At 45.8% G+C, this 19,845-nt stretch overlaps 1 protein-coding gene and 1 long non-coding RNA gene across 4 annotated transcripts in view; one reads left to right on the top strand and one right to left on the bottom strand.

Moving 5' to 3' along the window:
• LOC130207480 (uncharacterized) overlaps positions 1–2,230 on the bottom strand; it is a 12,188-nt gene extending 9,958 nt beyond the window's left edge. For both annotated transcript variants that reach the window (XR_008834295.1, XR_008834296.1), the window contains exon 1: positions 2,156–2,230. This is a non-coding gene — a long non-coding RNA (uncharacterized LOC130207480). The remainder of the gene's footprint in view (positions 1–2,155) is intronic.
• LOC130207478 (inositol polyphosphate-5-phosphatase A-like) overlaps positions 219–19,845 on the top strand; it is a 141,569-nt gene continuing 121,942 nt past the window's right edge. Inside the window, exon 1 of one of the 2 annotated variants that reach the window (XM_056436113.1) lies at positions 219–2,248. In XM_056436113.1, the coding sequence (XP_056292088.1) occupies positions 2,171–2,248 (78 nt within the window). In that variant the 5' untranslated portion in view covers positions 219–2,170. The remainder of the gene's footprint in view (positions 2,249–19,845) is intronic. The other variant, XM_056436114.1, reaches the window with a different exon arrangement.

The following is a 19,845-nucleotide window of genomic DNA, read 5'->3' as shown; positions in this document are numbered from 1 at the left end:
CACAGAAACATGAAGGTGCCATGTGGAACCGAAAATGGTTCTCCAGAGTGACGCCATAGAAGAACCATTTCTGGTTCCGCAAAGAACCTTTCAAACCAGGGTTCTTTAAAGAACCTTTTACTTAAATAGTTCTTAAAAGAACCTATAAAGGTGTCTTAAAGAACCTTCAAAACATGGTTCTGTAAAGAACCATTTCTGGTTCCGCAAAGAACCTTTCAAACTAGGGTTCTTTAAAGAACCGTTTCCTTAAATAGTTTTTCAAAGAGCCTATAAAGGTGTCTCAAAGAACCTTTAAAACATGGTTCTTTAAGGCACCATTTCCAAAAATGGTTCTCCAGTAGGTGATGGTTTTTCGTATAACCACAAAGCCTTTTAAAGAACCATTTAACCCTTGTGTTGCCTTAGGGTCATTTTGACCCGAATCAATATTACACCCTCCCCCCGCCTTAGGATTAATTTGACCCCATTCAATGTTTAATGTCGGTGTTCTTTCGGTAGTCAACAAACAAACATAAAGTGCCTCACACTTAAACTTGGAAAACAATATTAATTCGAATAATTTTCTGGAGGTTTTAATTGCTGGCGTCAAATTGAACCCAAAGGGTAAAATATGTTAGTAAATATAAAGGTAACAGGAGGGTGAAACATTGAATCGGGTCAAAATGACCCAAAGGCGGGGGGAGGGTGTAATATTGATTCGGGTCAAAATGACCCTAAGGCAACACAAGGGTTAAGAACCATTATTTTCCGTGTGTAGAGACACGCCCACATTTCTCTATTTATGTGTAATAAATAATTTGCTTTTTCTTGTGTTCAAAATCCACTCAGCGCAGATTCAAAGGTCAAAGTCGCATGTTGTCCCCTCTTTGCATGAAGCGGTGGGTATTTGAAACCACATCTTAAGTCCGTTATTCGACTAAGAACCTTCTTTCATGCTGAATGACATCCCTGGTAAGCACAAGATGGAGAAAGGTGGTTCTTCTTTGTTTATTAATTCAATCAACTTGCCAATAAGTCAAGAGAATTGAGTTCGTCGACAACAAAATGATTTGGTTCGAGGACAGCCCTAATTTAGACTTTATTGACATTGTCAACCAGTTCAAATGCAACAAAAAAAGCGTATCGACTTGATGTGATTGGGGGAAAAGAACAGAAACACCTGGTCAGTGACCTGCTTACTTACTCACAGACATGTGCATCTGCAGCATATACTGTATGTGAAAAGGTTTTTCAGTTGTTCCTGATCCGATGTGAGGTCAAAGGTCAGGGAGGTCTGTATGTGTACGGATTGTAAAGCCCTCTGAGGCAAATTTGTAATTTGGGCTATACAAAATAAACTGAAATGAATATGTCTCTGTACCTTGAAGCTTAAACAATCACATTACATGTCATTTAATTGTTTAAACAATGATTTAACCGTGCAATGTTTTAATGTTTTTACAGTCCATGCCATATAAATGTCGTTTCATCTGTAGCAAATGTAATGGCCGGACACGTGGAAATAGCTCACATTAAAAAAAAGGTGGTTGCTTATCCTAAAAAACGTTCCCCATGGGTGCGTCCGATAATGGACGCCGCGAAGTGAAGGGACGGCGCCGCGGTGTTTACGGGCGCGCTGGCCCTTTAAGAACAGCGCCGTGTTTCCATTGGCGCGGTGACGTCAGAGCGGCGGAGGACTCTAGCCTATCCTCACCAGACTGCAACGGCAATGAGTCCCGGGCAGAGAGTCCTGCTTTCCGAGGGAGACTTTTAACGCCGCACTGAAGCCGAAGACCTGGGGGGGGGGACGAGATAAAAACACTCGTCGCCGGAATAAGCTTACAGACCCCGGGGGCACTCGCCGTGGATTTAAACCGGGAACTTTTGCGATGGCTCTGAAGACGATAAAGTAGTACGTGAAGCCGCACGCGAGCCCCGCTGCCGCCGCCGAAAGATCGTCTCCTGCAGACAGATGCACCGCCACTGCTGAGAAATATGCTCCAGCCGAGCCGCCTCAACCCCCGGCTTCAGTAGCGAGATACCGCACAGTGTTGTCAACACTTTCGTGAGACATTCTCCGGCTTCTGTTTGCTTCTGTTTTTGTTTGTTTGTTTGTTTTGCCCCCCCCCCCACCCGCAAAGTCCCCGCTATTCCAGGTGTCCCCCATACCCCCCACCTGCGAGACAGAATTATGGCAGGGAAGCTGACAGCGGCGCAGGGGACCGGAATACTGCTGGTGACAGCCAACGTGGGATCTCTGTTCGAGGATGTGAGTTTCTCCACTGATGTTGTTGTTGTTGTTGTTGTTGCTGCTGCTGTTGCCTGTTAAAAAAAAAAAAAAAAAATATTTTCTCATACCGCCAAAAAAATAAATGTGGGTTTGCTAAATAACGTCCGCGCTGGTCGCGAGGGTCGAGCCGCGTGCACACATGGGGCCTCGCATGTCACCCATACACACACATGCTAGCTGCTCGTGTGACGTCCTCCTTCCACGAGCAGTGACTTATTTCTCTCTCTCTCCCGATGTAAAGATGCGTGCAGCCCGTTAAATAAATAAAAAATAAATATACACTTTTATTAATCCCCAAGGGGAAATTAGTTCTCTGCATTTAACCCATCCTTAGTTATTAAGGAGCAGTGGGCTGCGGTGAAGCGCCCGGGAAGCAACTGGGGGTTCAGTGCCTTGCTCAAGGACACTTCGACTTGCAGCTAATGGGGAGAGCGGGGATCGAACCCACAACCTTGCGGTTGAAGGACGGCCCTCTTACCCCACTGGCAACACTGGCTATTTACTCTGCAACCTGGGCAGTTTAACCTTTTTTTTTGCAGAGAAAAAAACAAATTTATGTGTGATTGTGTTTGTGTGCATCACAATATGCACCACCGCTCTCCCTTTTTAAGTTTAAATCAATATACACGAGGGAAGCACAAACCCTGTGCCACTTTACATGTATTTATTGTGTGAACCAATCTGCAACTGGGCAGTTTAAACTTTTTTTGCAGAGAAAATCACTTTTTTGTGTGTGATTGTGATTGTGTGCATCACAACAAGTACCACCGCACTCCACTTTAAGTTTAAAGCAATTATCATTTTTTAAAAGTGTGTGCCACTTTAAATGTGCGACGGACGTTTGCTGATGTTTGCGGTTGCTCAGTGGTGTGCTTACCGGAAGTGTTTGTTGTTGTTGTTTTTTCTCATTGCATCACTGGAGATGCCGCTTGCTTGATTTGTGTGTGTTTATGTTTTCACCCCCCTCCTTCACGCCAGAGCTGCCCTCCAGTATTCAGTAGTAGACGGTAGCACCGATGCCAATTGAGATCGTAAGAACCTCACCGATGTTCCATTTGCATCATGGGGAGAGCGAGCCACATTCAAATACCGTCTCTCGGTGAAGCCGCTTGGCTGGAGAGGAAAAGCTGCGTGTGAAACGAGGTGTGCTGGGCATTCCAAGGAGTGTCGGCACAGGTTTTTGCTGAGTGTTTCACGGGTTTCTACGTCTCGGCACCACCTCGGCACCATAGCGCGAGAGGTTCAAGCCCTCCGGGTCGCTCTGTGTCTGTCGACGGGGTTCCTACGCTCATGGAAAACCTGGAAAAGTCGTGGCATTTAAAAATGGTTATTTACAGACCTGGAAAAGTCCTTGAAAATAAATGAAATCCCTAAAGTTTTGGAAAAGTCACGGACATTTTGTTATATTCATTATGCTCATTTTTCGCAGTTTGATGAAAAGAATAAACATTTCTATAAATATTTATTCTTTTCATCAAACTATTGTCTCTCATTCATTTGTGTCATTTACCGAGATTTCACCAAATGTTTGGACATGGAAATCTGGTTTAAAGTCCTGGAAGTCCAGTATGAACCCTGATAGAAATCTTCTTCTTCTTCTACTTCTTGTGTTTCTTCTTCTTCCGCTTCTGTTTCTTCTTGTTTTTCTTTTGCTTCTTCTTCTTCTTCTTCTTGTGCTTCTTTTGTTTCTTCTTCCTCTTCTTTTGTTTCTTCTTCCGCTTCTTCCTCTTGTGCTTTTTCTTCCTCTTCCTCTTGTGCTTCTTCTTCTTGACCCCTCCCCCGTGTGAGGAGCTGATCACAAACACGAGGTCTCCCTCCCTGCAGGAAGCCTATAAATAGCCCGGTTCTCACACAAGCGGCACCCTTTTGGTGTCTTGGAAAACTTTATTTGGAAAACTTTTCTGTTGGCCTCCCCGCCCTGGCTTCTCTCAGACGGAGTCGAACACGCACATCGTGGCGTGTTTTCCTTCTGCTGGTCGTACGTGAGTGTCGGCGGCCCTCATGATGCACCCGCAAGCTCAATGAAGTCTTTGTGGACCGCTTCGTTCGATTCCGTCTCCACGCCCGACGGTCTCAAGACGCCATGTGAAAAGCATCGGGGTCTTGTTCCCGGGTTCCCAAAACGTTCCTCTGCCGGCTCCTGTGTGTTTACAGCCATAACGGATATATAAACGGCCAGTTAACATGCAGTCGCGCAAATGTTTGGACAAGGAGCGGCACTCTGCAAGTATTGATTAAAGTCTTAAATGTGCAATATGCTCAGATTTATGTATTCCGCCCCCCTCCCCCGGTCCTTGTTGATCGAGGGTGTGGGAAAAGGCGGAAGAGAACGAGGCGGCGGTGGACGAATGTTCAAGGATTGATCAATAAGTGTGACCCCGACGCCGACTGCGTTATCGTCATATGCTGCCGTGGCTTCTGGGAGTTTGGACCCTGTGCGGGTTGGAGCAAGGATTGTGAGTGTGCAACCGGTGGGAAAGTAGTTATATATTTACCTCGCATTAAAAATGCGGAAGGTTATGTTTTGATCGCCGTGTATTTATTTGTATGCGTGTTATTCGCATAAGTCAAAAAGTATTAAACCGAATCACATGAAATTTGGTGGGATGATTGGTTATTATCCGGGGACCATTTGATTAGATTTTGGGATCGATTGGGTCAAAGGTCAAGGTCATGAAAAGGTCAACATCCTATTTTTACCATAGCGCGGTAAATTTGTATCCAGTTGGCATGCAACTAATGCCAACATGTTCATAATTCAATGCCCAATCTTGTGATATGCGAAGGTATGCGCTCTACCGAGTGCCCGTTCTAGTTTTTATTTGTGGTGGTTCTGGTTTAAAGGGATATTACGTAGACTTTGAAGGCAGAAATATTTCTGCGTACTTAAAAAACAAAATTTTTTTATTTTATTGTCGCAGAAATCCCATCCAATTGTTTGTGTCCGCTCCAAAAGTTTCAGCAAATATAACTTCAGCGTCTGTTATCTGACGACGATAACAAGCGATGTGTCGATAGCTTTATGCATGAAACGTACAGGGTCTTGAGTTCTGAGGTGGGTTTATGAACTGCATCCCAGCTCCGTGTCGGGCTAACCACCGAGTCTGCTTCAGTGAAGCCTCCCAGTGCTGCTGTTCCAGTTAAACGTCTGCTTGTAATCCTATTCGTCAACATAATTTCCCCCCCGAACAAAAACCATCTAAAGCGAGACCGTCGTCCTCCTCCGAATGTCGTTGTCTTTTCAAACTGGCCGTCCTTTTTGAGTAAAGACTGTGTCGAAACATTCACGACGAAAAAAACTTCCCCGACGGCTTGGGACGATGAAGCTTAAACATACACGAGCTCCACATTAAGGCCTCCCAGGCGTTGGGGATGTTTGTCACCCGTCTCCTCTGATGTCACCCGTCTCCTCTGATGTCACCCGCCTCGTCTGATGTCACCCGCCTCGTCTGATGTCACCCGTCTCCTCTGATGTCACCCGTCTCGTCTGATGTCACCCGCCTCGTCTGATGTCACCTGCCTCCGTCTGAAACCTTGGGTTTAGGCGTGAAATTGCATTTCCGAGGCAACAGATGGAACCGAAAATGGTTCTTCAGGGTGGTGCCAGAGAAGAACCATTTTTGGTTCTACAAAGAACTTTTAAAACCAGGGTTCTCTAAAGAACCATTTCCATGAATAGCTCTTCAAAGAACCTATAAAGGTGTCTCAAAGAACCTTCAAAATATGGTTCTGTAAAGAACCATTTTTGCTTCTACAAATAACTTTTCAAACCAGGGTTCTTTAAAGAACCATTTCCTTAAATAGCTCTTCAAATAACCTATAAGATATCTCAAAGAACCTTCAAATCTGATCTGATCTCCGAAGCTGGAGATCCCATCAGGACTCGAGGAGACTTTCCTGGATCCATCTGAAGGATTCAAAATCTGATCCGGACTCTCGCTGTGGCTCCCACCCTCCCAACGACGTTGTGCAGTAGGTCATCAGACCCAGCCAGGTCCAGTGGACCCGATGAGACGTGAAGTCACAAGGACTCCAGGGAGGAAGCAGAGGTAGTAGTGTGTGATGGAGGGATGTAAATTCATCCATAAGGAGAGAGGAGAGGATAGAGGTGCTCGGTGTATCCTAAGCGTCCATAAGGAGAGAGGAGAGGATAGAGGTGCTCGGTGTATCCTCAGCGTCCATAAGGAGAGAGGAGAGGAGAGAGGAGCTCAGTGTATCCTAAGCGTCCATAAGGAGAGAGGAGAGGATAGAGGTGCTCAGTGTATCCTAAGCGTCCATAAGGAGAGAGGAGAGGAGAGAGGAGCTCAGTGTATCCTAAGCGTCCATAAGGAGAGAGGAGAGGATAGAGGTGCTCGGTGTATCCTAAGCGTCCATAAGGAGAGAGGAGAGGATAGAGGTGCTCAGTGTATCCTAAGCGTCCATAAGGAGAGAGGAGAGGATAGAGGTGCTCAGTGTATCCTCAGCGTCCATAAGGAGAGAGGAGAGGAGAGAGGCGCTCAGTGTATCCTAAGCGTCCATAAGGAGAGAGGAGAGGATAGAGGTGCTCGGTGTATCCTAAGCGTCCATAAGGAGAGAGGAGAGGATAGAGGTGCTCAGTGTATCCTAAGCGTCCATAAGGAGAGAGGAGAGGATAGAGGTGCTCAGTGTATCCTAAGCGTCCATAAGGAGAGAGGAGAGGATAGAGGTGCTCGGTGTATCCTAAGCGTCCATAAGGAGAGAGGAGAGGAGAGGCTAGAGGTGCTCAGTGTATCCTAAGTGTCCATAAGGAGAGAGGAGAGGAGAGAGGAGCTCAGTGTATCCTAAGCGTCCATAAGGAGAGAGGATAGAGGTGCTCAGTGTATCCTAAGCGTCCATAAGGAGAGGAGAGGATAGAGGTGCTCGGTGTATCCTAAGCGTCCATAAGGAGAGAGGAGAGGATAGAGGTGCTCGGTGTATCTTAAGCGTCCATAAGGAGAGAGGAGAGGATAGAGGTGCTCAGTGTATCCTAAGCGTCCATAAGGAGAGAGGAGAGGATAGAGGTGCTCGGTGTATCCTAAGCGTCCATAAGGAGAGAGGAGAGGATAGAGGTGCTCGGTGTATCCTCAGCGTCCATAAGGAGAGAGGAGAGGAGAGAGGAGCTCAGTGTATCCTAAGTGTCCATAAGGAGAGAGGAGAGGATAGAGGTGCTCAGTGTATCCTAAGCGTCCATAAGGAGAGAGGAGAGGAGAGGAGCTCAGTGTATCCTAAGCGTCCATAAGGAGAGAGGAGAGGATAGAGGTGCTCGGTGTATCCTAAGCGTCCATAAGGAGAGAGGAGAGGAGAGAGGAGCTCAGTGTATCCTCAGCGTCCATAAGGAGAGAGGAGAGAGGAGCTCAGTGTATCCTAAGCGTCCATAAGGAGAGAGGAGAGGATAGAGGTGCTCAGTGTAGCCTAAGCGTCCATAAGGAGAGAGGAGAGGATAGAGGTGCTCAGTGTATCCTAAGCGTCCATAAGGAGAGAGGAGAGGATAGAGGTGCTCGGTGTATCCTAAGCGTCCATAAGGAGAGAGGAGAGGATAGAGGTGCTCAGTGTATCCTAAGCGTCCATAAGGAGAGAGGAGAGGATAGAGGTGCTCGTGTATCCTAAGCGTCCATAAGGAGAGAGGAGAGGATAGAGGTGCTCGGTGTATCCTAAGCGTCCATAAGGAGAGAGGAGAGGATAGAGGTGCTCGGTGTATCCTAAGCGTCCATAAGGAGAGAGGAGAGGATAGAGGTGCTCGGTGTATCCTAAGCGTCCATAAGGAGAGAGAGGAGGATAGAGGTGCTCGTGTATCCTAAGCGTCCATAAGGAGAGAGGAGAGGAGAGAGGTGCTCAGTGTATCCTAAGCGTCCATAAGGAGAGAGAGAGGAGAGGTGCTCAGTGTATCCTAAGCGTCCATAAGGAGAGAGGAGAGGATAGAGGTGCTCAGTGTATCCTAAGCGTCCATAAGGAGAGAGGAGAGGATAGAGGTGCTCAGTGTATCCTAAGCGTCCATAAGGAGAGAGGAGAGGATAGAGGTGCTCAGTGTATCCTAAGCGTCCATAAGGAGAGGAGAGAGGAGCTCAGTGTATCCTAAGCGTCCATAAGGAGAGAGGAGAGGATAGAGGTGCTCAGTGTATCCTAAGCGTCCATAAGGAGAGAGGAGAGGATAGAGGTGCTCAGTGTATCCTAAGCGTCCATAAGGAGAGAGGAGAGGATAGAGGTGCTCGGTGTATCCTAAGCGTCCATAAGGAGAGAGGAGAGGATAGAGGTGCTCGGTGTATCCTAAGCGTCCATAAGGAGAGAGGAGAGGATAGAGGTGCTCGGTGTATCCTAAGCGTCCATAAGGAGAGAGGAGAGGATAGAGGTGCTCGTCGTATCCTAAGCGTCCATATGGAGAGAGGAGGATAGAGGTGCTCGGTGTATCCTAAGCGTCCATAAGGAGAGAGGAGAGGATAGAGGTGCTCGGTGTATCCTAAGCGTCCATAAGGAGAGAGGAGAGGATAGAGGTGCTCGGTGTATCCTAAGCGTCCATAAGGAGAGAGGAGAGGATAGAGGTGCTCAGTGTATCCTAAGCGTCCATAAGGAGAGGAGAGGATAGAGGTGCTCGGTGTATCCTAAGCGTCCATAAGGAGAGAGGAGGAGAGGTGCTCGTGTATCCTAAGCGTCCATAAGGAGAGAGAGGATAGAGGTGCTCGGTGTATCCTAAGCGTCCATAAGGAGAGGAGGATAGAGGTGCTCGGTGTATCCTAAGCATCCATAAGGAGAGAGGAGAGGATAGAGGTGCTCGGTGTATCCTAAGCGTCCATAAGGAGAGAGGAGGAGAGGTGCTCGGTGTATCCTAAGTGTCCATAAGGAGAGAGGAGAGGAGAGGAGCTCAGTGTATCCTAAGCGTCCATAAGGAGAGAGGAGAGGATAGAGGTGCTCAGTGTATCCTAAGCGTCCATAAGGAGAGAGGAGAGGATAGAGGTGCTCGGTGTATCCTAAGCGTCCATAAGGAGAGAGGAGAGGAGAGGATAGAGGTGCTCAGTGTATCCTAAGCGTCCATAAGGAGAGAGGAGAGGATAGAGGTGCTCGGTGTATCCTAAGCGTCCATAGGGAGAGAGGAGAGGATAGAGGTGCTCGGTGTATCCTAAGCGTCCATAAGGAGAGAGGAGAGGATAGAGGTGCTCGGTGTATCCTAAGCGTCCATAAGGAGAGAGGAGAGGATAGAGGTGCTCGGTGTATCCTAAGCGTCCATAAGGAGAGAGGAGAGGATAGAGGTGCTCGGTGTATCCTAAGCGTCCATAAGGAGAGAGAGAGGATAGAGGTGCTCGGTGTATCCTAAGCGTCCATAAGGAGAGAGGAGAGGATAGAGGTGCTCGGTGTATCCTAAGCGTCCATAAGGAGAGAGGAGAGGATAGAGGTGCTCAGTGTATCCTAAGCGTCCATAAGGAGAGAGGAGAGGAGAGAGGAGCTCAGTGTATCCTAAGCGTCCATAAGGAGAGAGGAGAGGATAGAGGTGCTCGGTGTATCCTAAGCGTCCATAAGGAGAGGATAGAGGTGCTCGGTGTATCCTAAGCATCCATAAGGAGAGAGGAGAGGATAGAGGTGCTCGGTGTATCCTAAGCGTCCATAAGGAGAGGATAGAGGTGCTCGGTGTATCCTAAGCATCCATAAGGAGAGAGGAGAGGATAGAGGTGCTCGGTGTATCCTAAGCGTCCATAAGGAGAGAGGAGAGGATAGAGGTGCTCGGTGTATCCTAAGCGTCCATAAGGAGAGAGGAGAGGAGAGAGGAGCTCAGTGTATCCTAAGCGTCCATAAGGAGAGAGGAGAGGATAGAGGTGCTCAGTGTATCCTAAGCGTCCATAAGGAGAGAGGAGAGGATAGAGGTGCTCGGTGTATCCTAAGCGTCCATAAGGAGAGAGGAGAGGAGAGAGGAGCTCAGTGTATCCTAAGCGTCCATAAGGAGAGAGGAGAGGAGAGAGGAGCTCAGTGTATCCTAAGCGTCCATAAGGAGAGAGGAGAGGAGAGGAGCTCAGTGTATCCTAAGCGTCCATAAGGAGAGAGGAGAGGAGAGAGGAGCTCAGTGTATCCTAAGCGTCCATAAGGAGAGAGGAGAGGAGAGGATAGAGGTGCTCAGTGTATCCTAAGCGTCCATAAGGAGAGAGGAGAGGATAGAGGTGCTCGGTGTATCCTAAGCGTCCATAAGGAGAGAGGAGAGGATAGAGGTGCTCGGTGTATCCTAAGCGTCCATAAGGAGAGAGGAGAGGATAGAGGTGCTCGGTGTATCCTAAGCGTCCATAAGGAGAGAGGAGAGGATAGAGGTGCTCGGTGTATCCTAAGCGTCCATAAGGAGAGGGGAGAGGATAGAGGTGCTCAGTGTATCCTCAGCGTCCATAAGGAGAGAGGAGAGGATAGAGGTGCTCAGTGTATCCTCAGCGTCCATAAGGAGAGAGGAGAGGATAGAGGTGCTCAGTGTATCCTAAGCGTCCATAAGGAGAGGGGAGAGGATAGAGGTGCTCAGTGTATCCTCAGCGTCCATAAGGAGAGAGGAGAGGATAGAGGTGCTCAGTGTATCCTCAGCGTCCCCCAGCAGCCTATCAGCCTCTAGCAGCATCTCTAGGTCTGGACCAGGTGAACCTGATTCTATAACTATAAGACCAAGAGGAAAGTCTTCAGTCTTCTCTTACATGTGGTTTTGTGGTTTCTTTGTCATTACCAGACGTACACGTAAAAACACGTGGAGATGTTACACTATATTTAGCCTCCATGGCCGACGGCAGTGAATTCCCAAACTGAACAATGTACTTGAGCATGAGGTGCTCATGTATTTATAGCGTTGGCGGCTGCGGTGTAAATGTATACGCTGCGTGGAGGATGACGGCGTACGTGAAACCGGCTTCATTTACCTCCTGATCCATTCTTTACTGAGCTCTCTGCGTTGTCTCCAGTTTCCCTTTATCTCGTTTCAGTTTTAAGACCCACGGCTAAATACTTCATCCGACCGCTGGATTTTTGCGTCTCTTCTCTTGCCAAAAGTCCGCTTCTCTGCAGGAGTGGAAAGGTTTATGAAAGGGAGATCGGATGATGCTATTTTGGTTTTCTTCCCCCTCCCTCCCTCTCTGCCCTCTTTCGTCCTGTCATAACACAGACTTAGAATTTAAAAAAAGGGGGAAACAAAAGATGCTGGAAAAGAACGAAAAGTCTCATTATTGTACACTAGCATCCAATTAGTAAGAATGTCGGGAGTATTAATAATAATAATAATAATAATCATTTATTTTATATAGCGCTTCTCAAGGCATGCCGACATCCCGAAGTCGCTTTACAGAGTCCAGTAGTCACACACACACAGTCATCCCGGTGGTGGTAAGCTACATCAGTAGCCACAGCTGCCCTGGGGCAGACTGACGGAAGCGTGGCAGCCAATCAGCGCCTACGGCCCCTCCGACCACCACCAACACTCATTCACATCCATACGAACCGGGGTGAGGCTGCGGTGCATGTCTTTATGATGGTGGGGGAAACCGGAGTACCCGGAGGAAACCCACGCAGACACGAGGAGAACATGCAAACTCCACACAGAAAGGACCTGGAACGGGACGACCGGGATTCGAACCCAGGACCTTCTTGCTGTGAGGCGACAGTGCTAACCACTGCGCCACCGTGCTGCCGTGACATAAACTAAACATGCTTTCTTTTTTTGGTATCCCAGCATGCATTACCATATGGTGAGGGACGCAAATTCTTTATTATTCCCTCATTATATACGCTTGGTAGTAGAGCTCCCTCAGAGCAGGCGTGATTCTGAGGGGATTCAATGTGACGCCGGCTGAATTCTTTCATGACGTGGTCTGCATTTAGTCGAATAGTTTTGTGGACTGCCATTTTATTTTATTTTATTTTAAATTAAATACAACGTCTCTCGTCGAGGGGCTGCTTTGTGAGTGTTGCTCGGCTATTTAATATTCGAGTTTGTATGAGGGATGCCGCTCCATCGCTCGGTGTTTTACCTCCTCTACCTTCCGGTAGAGTCTGCACTTTTATGCTAATGCAGGGTTCTTACGGTCATGGAAAACCTGGAAGAGTCATGGACTTTTAAAATGGTTATTTCCAGGAATGGAAAAGTCCTTAAACAATTTAATTTCCAAAATTTGTGGAAAAGTCATGGAAATTTGTTATTTTTAAGTGAATTTACACAGTTTTATAAAAAAAAATTAAACATTTTAATAATTATTTATTCTTTTAATCAAACTATTTTCTTGCGGTTATACTTGTGTATACACCGAGATTTCCCAAAATGTTTAAAAAAGTCATTGAAATTTGTTATATTTTTAAGTGAATTTACGCAGTTTGATAAAAAAAATTGTAACATTTTTATAATTATTTTTTCTTTTAATCCAAATATTGTCTTGCGGTTATACTTGTGTATACACCGAGATTTCCCAACATGTTTAATCATGGACAATTTGGTTTAACGTCCTGGAAATCCATCGGTCACCATGTGTCTGAACCCTGTAAAGGTAAAAAGCGATGAGTATCAAACGTGTCCGATGGATTTACCACGATGCCGTCATCTCAAAATGACGCCCACTGTGTACGAATGTCGTGAACGTGGCAATCTGTATGAATCCGACCACGCCACCCGGCAACCAGCCAATCGCAGCTTCTGAAGACGTAAGCCCCTGAGAGGCGTCTGCGTCACTCGGCCGCGGTGATAGAATGCTGGCTTGTTCTAGCCTGTCGCACCGGGGGAAACAAAGTCATCTCCATGTCCTTTTTTTCTTCTTCTTCTCTCGCATTCATCTGAATTCATTTGTAGGGGAAAGGCCGCGAGATTCACGCCGTGCATTTTAGGTAACTGACTTTTAACAGGGCAGATCTTTGAGGGAACTCGAGGTTATGAGACCAGAGTCGATGGTGCAAAGGCTAAAAGTTAGCCCCTCCTCCTCCGCAACGCTTAATCTACAATCCTTAGAACATAGCTAGTCCCGCCAGTAGTCTCGGCATCACCGAGCATCGGCGTTATTGCCATCAAACCGTCACCCGTTTTTTCAAAATAGGTAGCTGCAGAGTTCCCTCCTGAAGAACAGCCTCGCATAATAATAACTAGAACGGGCACTCGGTAGAGCGCATACCTTCGCATATCACAAGATTGGGCATTGAATTATGAACATTTTGGCATTAGTTGCATGCCAATTGGATAAAAATGTTAAAAATAAGATGTTGACCTTTTCATGACCTTGACCTTGACATTTGACCCGATCGATCCCAAAATCTAATCAAATGGTCCCCGGATAATAACCAATCATCCCACCAAATTTCATGCGATTCGGTTTAATACTTTTGGACTTATGCGAGTAACACGCACTCATACAAATAAATACACGGCGATCAAAACATAACCTTCCGCATTTTCAATGCGAAGGTAATAATAAGAATCCATTTATTTTATTTAGCGCTTTTTAAGATACTCAAAGACACTTATGTGTTGCATTCAGACGCAGCTACAGGGACCGATTCAGGCTTAAGTGTCTTGCTCAAGGACACATCGACTAGGGCGGGGATAGAACCGCCAACCCCCGGATTGGAAGACGACCGACCTGCTGACCGCTCCCCGCATCGCGTGTTCCTGCTTCCGGTTCTTCCCCTTAAGTGTCCGACGCGCCTCCGGCAACGGATATCCGAAACGGATATCCGAAACGCTCGTACGCGTCTTTTGGTTTCTTCGCGACAGCTGCCGTATTTTTCGTCTGCCGTGCCCCAGAGGAGAAGAGTCCGAGCGGTGGCCCGGACCATCAGAGTTTTTAGTTTGGGGGGGGGCTGGGTAACTCATAACACGAGACGGGGGGGGGGGGGGGCTTCACAGACACGAATAACCGTTCCCAGATTTCGTTGACCACGCTCACGGGGAGTGTGTGTGTGTGGGACAATGAGTAGCCAGGCCCCATTGGGCCCAGATAAGGAACTGGGATAAGGGAGGGTGGGAGTATTTCTATGCAGAGCAGACTAACCCTGGGTTCACTCCAAGAGAGAGACATAATTATCCAGGATGGGAACATCCAGAGGTGGTGGGGGTGGGGGGGGGGGAACACCCATCCCCATCCCCATCCCCATAAGAGTCCCTGAGGGGACAACCAGGGGTGAGGGGTTCTGTACAGTAGCACAATGGGAGTGATGCGACAGAGGCTTCATTGTGTTTATATAAATATATATATATATATTAGGGCTGTCAATCGATTAAAAAAAAGTAACTAATTAATCGCACATTTTGAAATTCATTAATCGCAATTAAAAGTTCATTCTTTTTAAAGACCAAACTTCACACATAGCTGTGTTTTCAAAGAGGCTCCTACCTATAAAGTGCCAGCGAGGTATTTAATATTGTGGATGATAAATTGTTTCTTCAGTGAAACATCAGATTAGTAAAAAAAAAGAAGTATATTGAGACCCCATTGGTCCTGTCATCTTTAACATTAAACAACAGCAGAACCAGTGGCCTTGATAACTGACTGACATTCAAATATGTCACGTTAACCCTCTGGAGGCTGGGCTCATTTTATACATTTTACAAAAAAATGTAAATTCACCTTTTAACCCTTGTGTTGCCTTAGGGTCATTTTGACCCGAATCAATATTACACCCTCCCCCCGCCTTTGGGTCATTTTGACCCGATTCAATGTTTCACCCTCCTGTTACCTATATATTTACTAACATATTTTACCCGTTGGGTTCAATTTGACGCCAGCAATTAAAACCTCCAGAAAATTATTAGAATTAATATTGTTTTCCAAGTTTAAGTGTGAGGCACTTTATGTTTGTTTGTTGACTACCGAAAGAACACCGACATTAAACATTGAATGGGGTCAAATTAATCCTAAGGCGACACGAGGGTGTAATATTGATTCGGGTCAAAATGACCCTAAGGCAACACAAGGGTTAAAGGCGTTTGCATGTGACATATACCCACGTGTTATACATCAAACATTCCAGAACAATCTCAGCTCTATTCAATGAGGCTCAGTTGTCCTCGCGCCGTGTTCTCTGCTCTCTGACTGACAGGCTGCTAAATGAGCCTTACCTGTGAGGTGGGAGGTCCTTGTGATTTACTGAGTGTTCATTGGTTGTTTTTTCCCCAAAATGTTGACAGACAAACGGATTGACCAATCAGGGTGAAGGTTTCGTGTGACGAGTTCTTTCCGCGCCGCGTCCCACGACACGTCGCCCCTTCGTTCCTCTGTGTATCAGAGGGGGAGACGGGAGGAAGGAGGAGCAGGAGGAAACCCGACTGATTCATCCACGAGTTAAACTGATTTATGATCCTTATTTTCGCGGAGAAATAATTGTTTTAAAAACGGAAACAGTGTCAAACCGTACTGCCGCGGTTTGACACTCGGTTTGAGTGTAAAAACTTCAACGAACACCAGAAGTAAACAAAGTTGCGTTAATTGCGTTAAAATATTTTAGTGCGTTAACGAGGCCAAATTAATCTCATAGATTAACGCAGACAGCCCTAATATATATACATATACAGTATCTTTCAGTATTTAGTCACCCATTGTTTTGAGTTTCTTCACCTTTTTTGCAACCAGGAAACTGAAGTGACCACATCTGGACGACGGCGTTGCCGTGACTTGGTGCTCTCGGGTTGGCAGGGCGACCTGTCAATCACCTTGTAGCCCCGCCCCTAAAGCATAACCGGCTTTATGGTCTACTATTTCACTCTAAATGGAACATCATGCTGTATTGAAGAAGACTTGTAACTAGCGCTTGAGACCATGAACTCAATCTGGGAGGAGTTTATGCAGCACTTTCCTGCTTCTGAGCTGCATATATATACATTTTTTTGATCAATAAGTGATCGTAAGCATTATTAAACTGCAAATTGACCGCGCGTTGGGATGAATAATAGTGCAAAAAGATATATTGTGATGTTCTTCTGCTGTCCACCCATAGTGCCTTGAGTTGCTTTTGTCCTCGAATGTCTTGATTCCATCTCCGTTGTTCATCTTGGTCGGACGTTTAGCAGCTTTTTTGCATTATTCTCACGTTTTTGATCGAGCTCCGTGCTCGGGGCGGTCCAAATGTGGGTTTCGCTCTGAACCAGAGCCACGGACCTCTCTAAGAACCACGTAGTCTGGTTGTGGATCCAGTTTCTATGCTTTGATGTGGGGCGAGTGTCCGTTGATACCTGGGTCCTCTGCACGGGTCGCGCTTCGCTCAGACTTGCGTCGACGCTGTTTATCGGAGGAATTTGGCTCACTTTCACCCCGTTGTGTTTGTTTGTTTTACACGAGTCCGCTTGGTAACAGCGGGCCTCCTCGCCACTTGTCTTTTTTTCCATCTGTGATCCACTCTGTTTTTTTTTTTTTTTTAATCTCGCAAGGAAAGGAAAGATGGGAGAGAGGGGAAGGAAAGGAAGGAAGGGAAGGAAGGGGAGAGAAGGGAAAAAAGGGAAATATGTGAAAGAAAGGTAAAGATGGGAACGGAGGGAAAGAAGGGAAAGAAGGGGAAAGGAAGTGAAGGAAGAGAAAGAAGGGGAAAGGAAGAGAAATATGGGAAAGAAATAAAAGATGGGAAAGGAAGGGAAAGAAGAGAAAGAAGGGGAAAGGGAGAGAATTATGGGAAAGTAAGAAACTATGGGAAAGAATGGAAAGAAGTGAAAGGAAGGTAAGGATGTGAAAGAAGTGGAAGAAGGGATGCATAAGATGAGTTGGGTGGTCAGTGTTGGTGCAGATTGGGGGATGGATCGTTTTGCAGGACTTGGTTTTCGAGGTTCTATCTCTCTTCAAACTAGAGATTTTAAACCACCGCATTGTTGTTTCAAGATAAGTGTGGACCTGATGCCCCTCACACGGATCACTGGGTACAATGAGAGTAACATAACAATCAATAACTTTGCTGTGACGTACTTGGACTAAATGTCGCGCCCTGGATATGTTTTGTGTATAATTCATAAATTAATAACTATAACTACCCGTCATGTCTGTACTGCAGCTGTCAGACGTGGAGTTCAAGCAGCATTTTGACTTATGAGTCTAAAAGTGACTGTGCTTTTATTTTTTCTTCCCCTTCCGGCCTCTTCTGGTTTCCTGCTCCGGAGTCGGAGCACCCGGGTGGTGTTACGCCGCGCTCCTATAAATATCCAGTAACATTCGCTCGTAAAAAAAAACAACCATTAAAAACAAAAACGTGTTTTTAATACATCATTGCGCAAAAGTGTCTCCCGTCACTCAGAACTACGTCTGGTTTCTCTCAACGACCCACTCGGCCATCGTGGAAACCTCCCTCCCAACGAACTTCAGTATTTGACTGTTTGACACCCTCTGGTTCCCATTTAAGGCAAGACGAGATGTAGAACAATACACACACACGCACGCACGCACGCGCACACACACACACACACACACACACACACACACAAACTCCCGCTACTGGCTCTCCGTCATTCCCAAAATAGCTCGATAGCTCCTGTTGTATGTCACAAGACGCTCCAAAGAGTTTCAGCGTTGCGTTTATTACACTCGAGCGTGCCGATTGCGCAATAGTGACGGTAACGGATCCCCGCGTATGAAGTGGCATCAAACGTGCTGCTGGTGAAATTACTCCTTTTATTTTCTTTCTTTTTGGGTCACAAAACATTAATCAAACTAATTAAACCGGAAAAACTATGACCACCGCAGGAGCGTTAGCCTCATACAGGTCCATCAAACTCTGAAACTTGTTTAAATGCATGTAGATCCGTAGCCCTACAGTCAAGCTCGCTTTCAAAAATGCGATTCCTTTTACCCTTTCAAAATAAAAGTCTTGATTTATCGATTAAGACGTGGATTAAAACCTGCTATACATTCTTCAAACGATACAATCTATCAAATGCAAAACAGCCAACCAACCCAAAACAATGAACCTTCCATGGGGTTATTTGCAGTGACGGCTGCACAGTACACGGCGGGGTTATTCTTATTTTGGCGGCGTCTCAAAAAGCGCGTGCTGTTTTCCTCCCTCGGATGCAAACAAGAGGGCCAGCTGCACAGCGTTGAGTGCGACTCCTCAGCGGGCCGCTTTAATTACGGCGTCATTAGTCCTCCCACACGACCGCCTCACTCCTGGAGAACGGTTTTAAATGTTTTATATATTTATTGTTTTTACACCCAAAATAGCAAACATTAGTAACGCAGATTTAATGCAGAGTTCTAAAACTGGAAACTCGTTTTCTTGAGCACCCTTCTACTATTTCACATTATAAGCAGTATTTAAACAAAAGCATCTACTTGAGGATGTAGTTTTTGTATGTTTCTTATGTATATTTGACAGTATTTCGTTGTTATCAGCGGGGGTGTAATGGCTCTGCAAAAAACCACACAAGGAAACATCTATTTTTATTTATTCCCAAAGAGCTGTAGTCTAATTATGATGAAGTCTTATGACATATATTCTATTCATGGTTTTCTTTTTAGTCTATTACAACTTTGCAAACTCCATTTATCGACGGAGGTTACGCGATGCGGCAGGAAGCTAGTAAATACACCTCGAGTTAACCGTTCATTATATTCATGAGTGAAGCTCATATTAGTTTATGATTTTTCTTTTTGGTCTATTTCAACTTTGCAAACGGAAAGCTGGTAAATACACCTCAAGTTAAGCATTTATTTTCCATCAAATCACTATTTAATATCCATAATGAAACAAGATGGACAGAACATCTTGCGTGTTCCAGTCATGTTGATCTCTTCGTCTCGGCTTTTAAAAGATGAGGCTCAAAATACAAGCCGGCATACGTTCTCACGCGTTCACTTGCAGTGCACATTTTCCACGCTGCAAGTGAACGCACCGTAACAGAGAAGACATAATTTATTTTTATTTTTAATCAAACTATTGTTTCTCATTCATTTGAGTCATTTAAGGTTATATACTGTATGCTTTGGAATCCTCATAGTTATTTTAAATGCAACATTTTCTCACCTTTTCATGTTATGCACCGAGATTTCACAAAATGTTTGGTCATGGAAATTTAGTTTAAAGTGCTGGAAAAGTCCTGGACACCCATTGGTCAACATGTGTATGAACCTGTTCATTGGTCATGTGTATGAACCTGTTCATTGGTCATGTGTATGAACCTGTTCATTGGTCATGTGTATGAACCTGTTCATTGGTCATGAGGATGAACCTGTCCATTGGTCATGTGTATGAACCTGTTCATTGGTCATGTGTATGAACCTGTTCATTGGTCATGTGTATGAACCTGTCCATTGGTCACCATGTGTATGAACCTGTCCATTGGTCATGTGTATGAACCTGTCCATTGGTCACCATGTGTATGAACCTGTCCATTGGTCATGTGTATGAACCTGTCCATTGGTCACCATGTGTATGAACCTGTCCATTGGTCATGTGTATGAACCTGTCCATTGGTCATGTGTATGAACCTGTTCATTGGTCATGTGTATGAACCTGTTCACTGGTCATGTTTATGAACCTGTTCATTGGTCATGTGTATGAACCTGTCCATTGGTCACCATGTGTATGAACCTGTCCATTGGTCATGTGTATGAACCTGTTCACTGGTCATGTTTATGAACCTGTTCATTGGTCATGTGTATTAACCTGTCCATTGGTCA

This window comes from Pseudoliparis swirei, chromosome 17 (genome assembly GCF_029220125.1).
Source record: "Pseudoliparis swirei isolate HS2019 ecotype Mariana Trench chromosome 17, NWPU_hadal_v1, whole genome shotgun sequence".
In the NCBI taxonomy this organism is placed as follows: Eukaryota; Metazoa; Chordata; class Actinopteri; order Perciformes; family Liparidae; genus Pseudoliparis; species Pseudoliparis swirei.
Note: the sequence above shows the minus strand (reverse complement) of the source record. Positions and strands in the feature narration are given on the sequence as shown.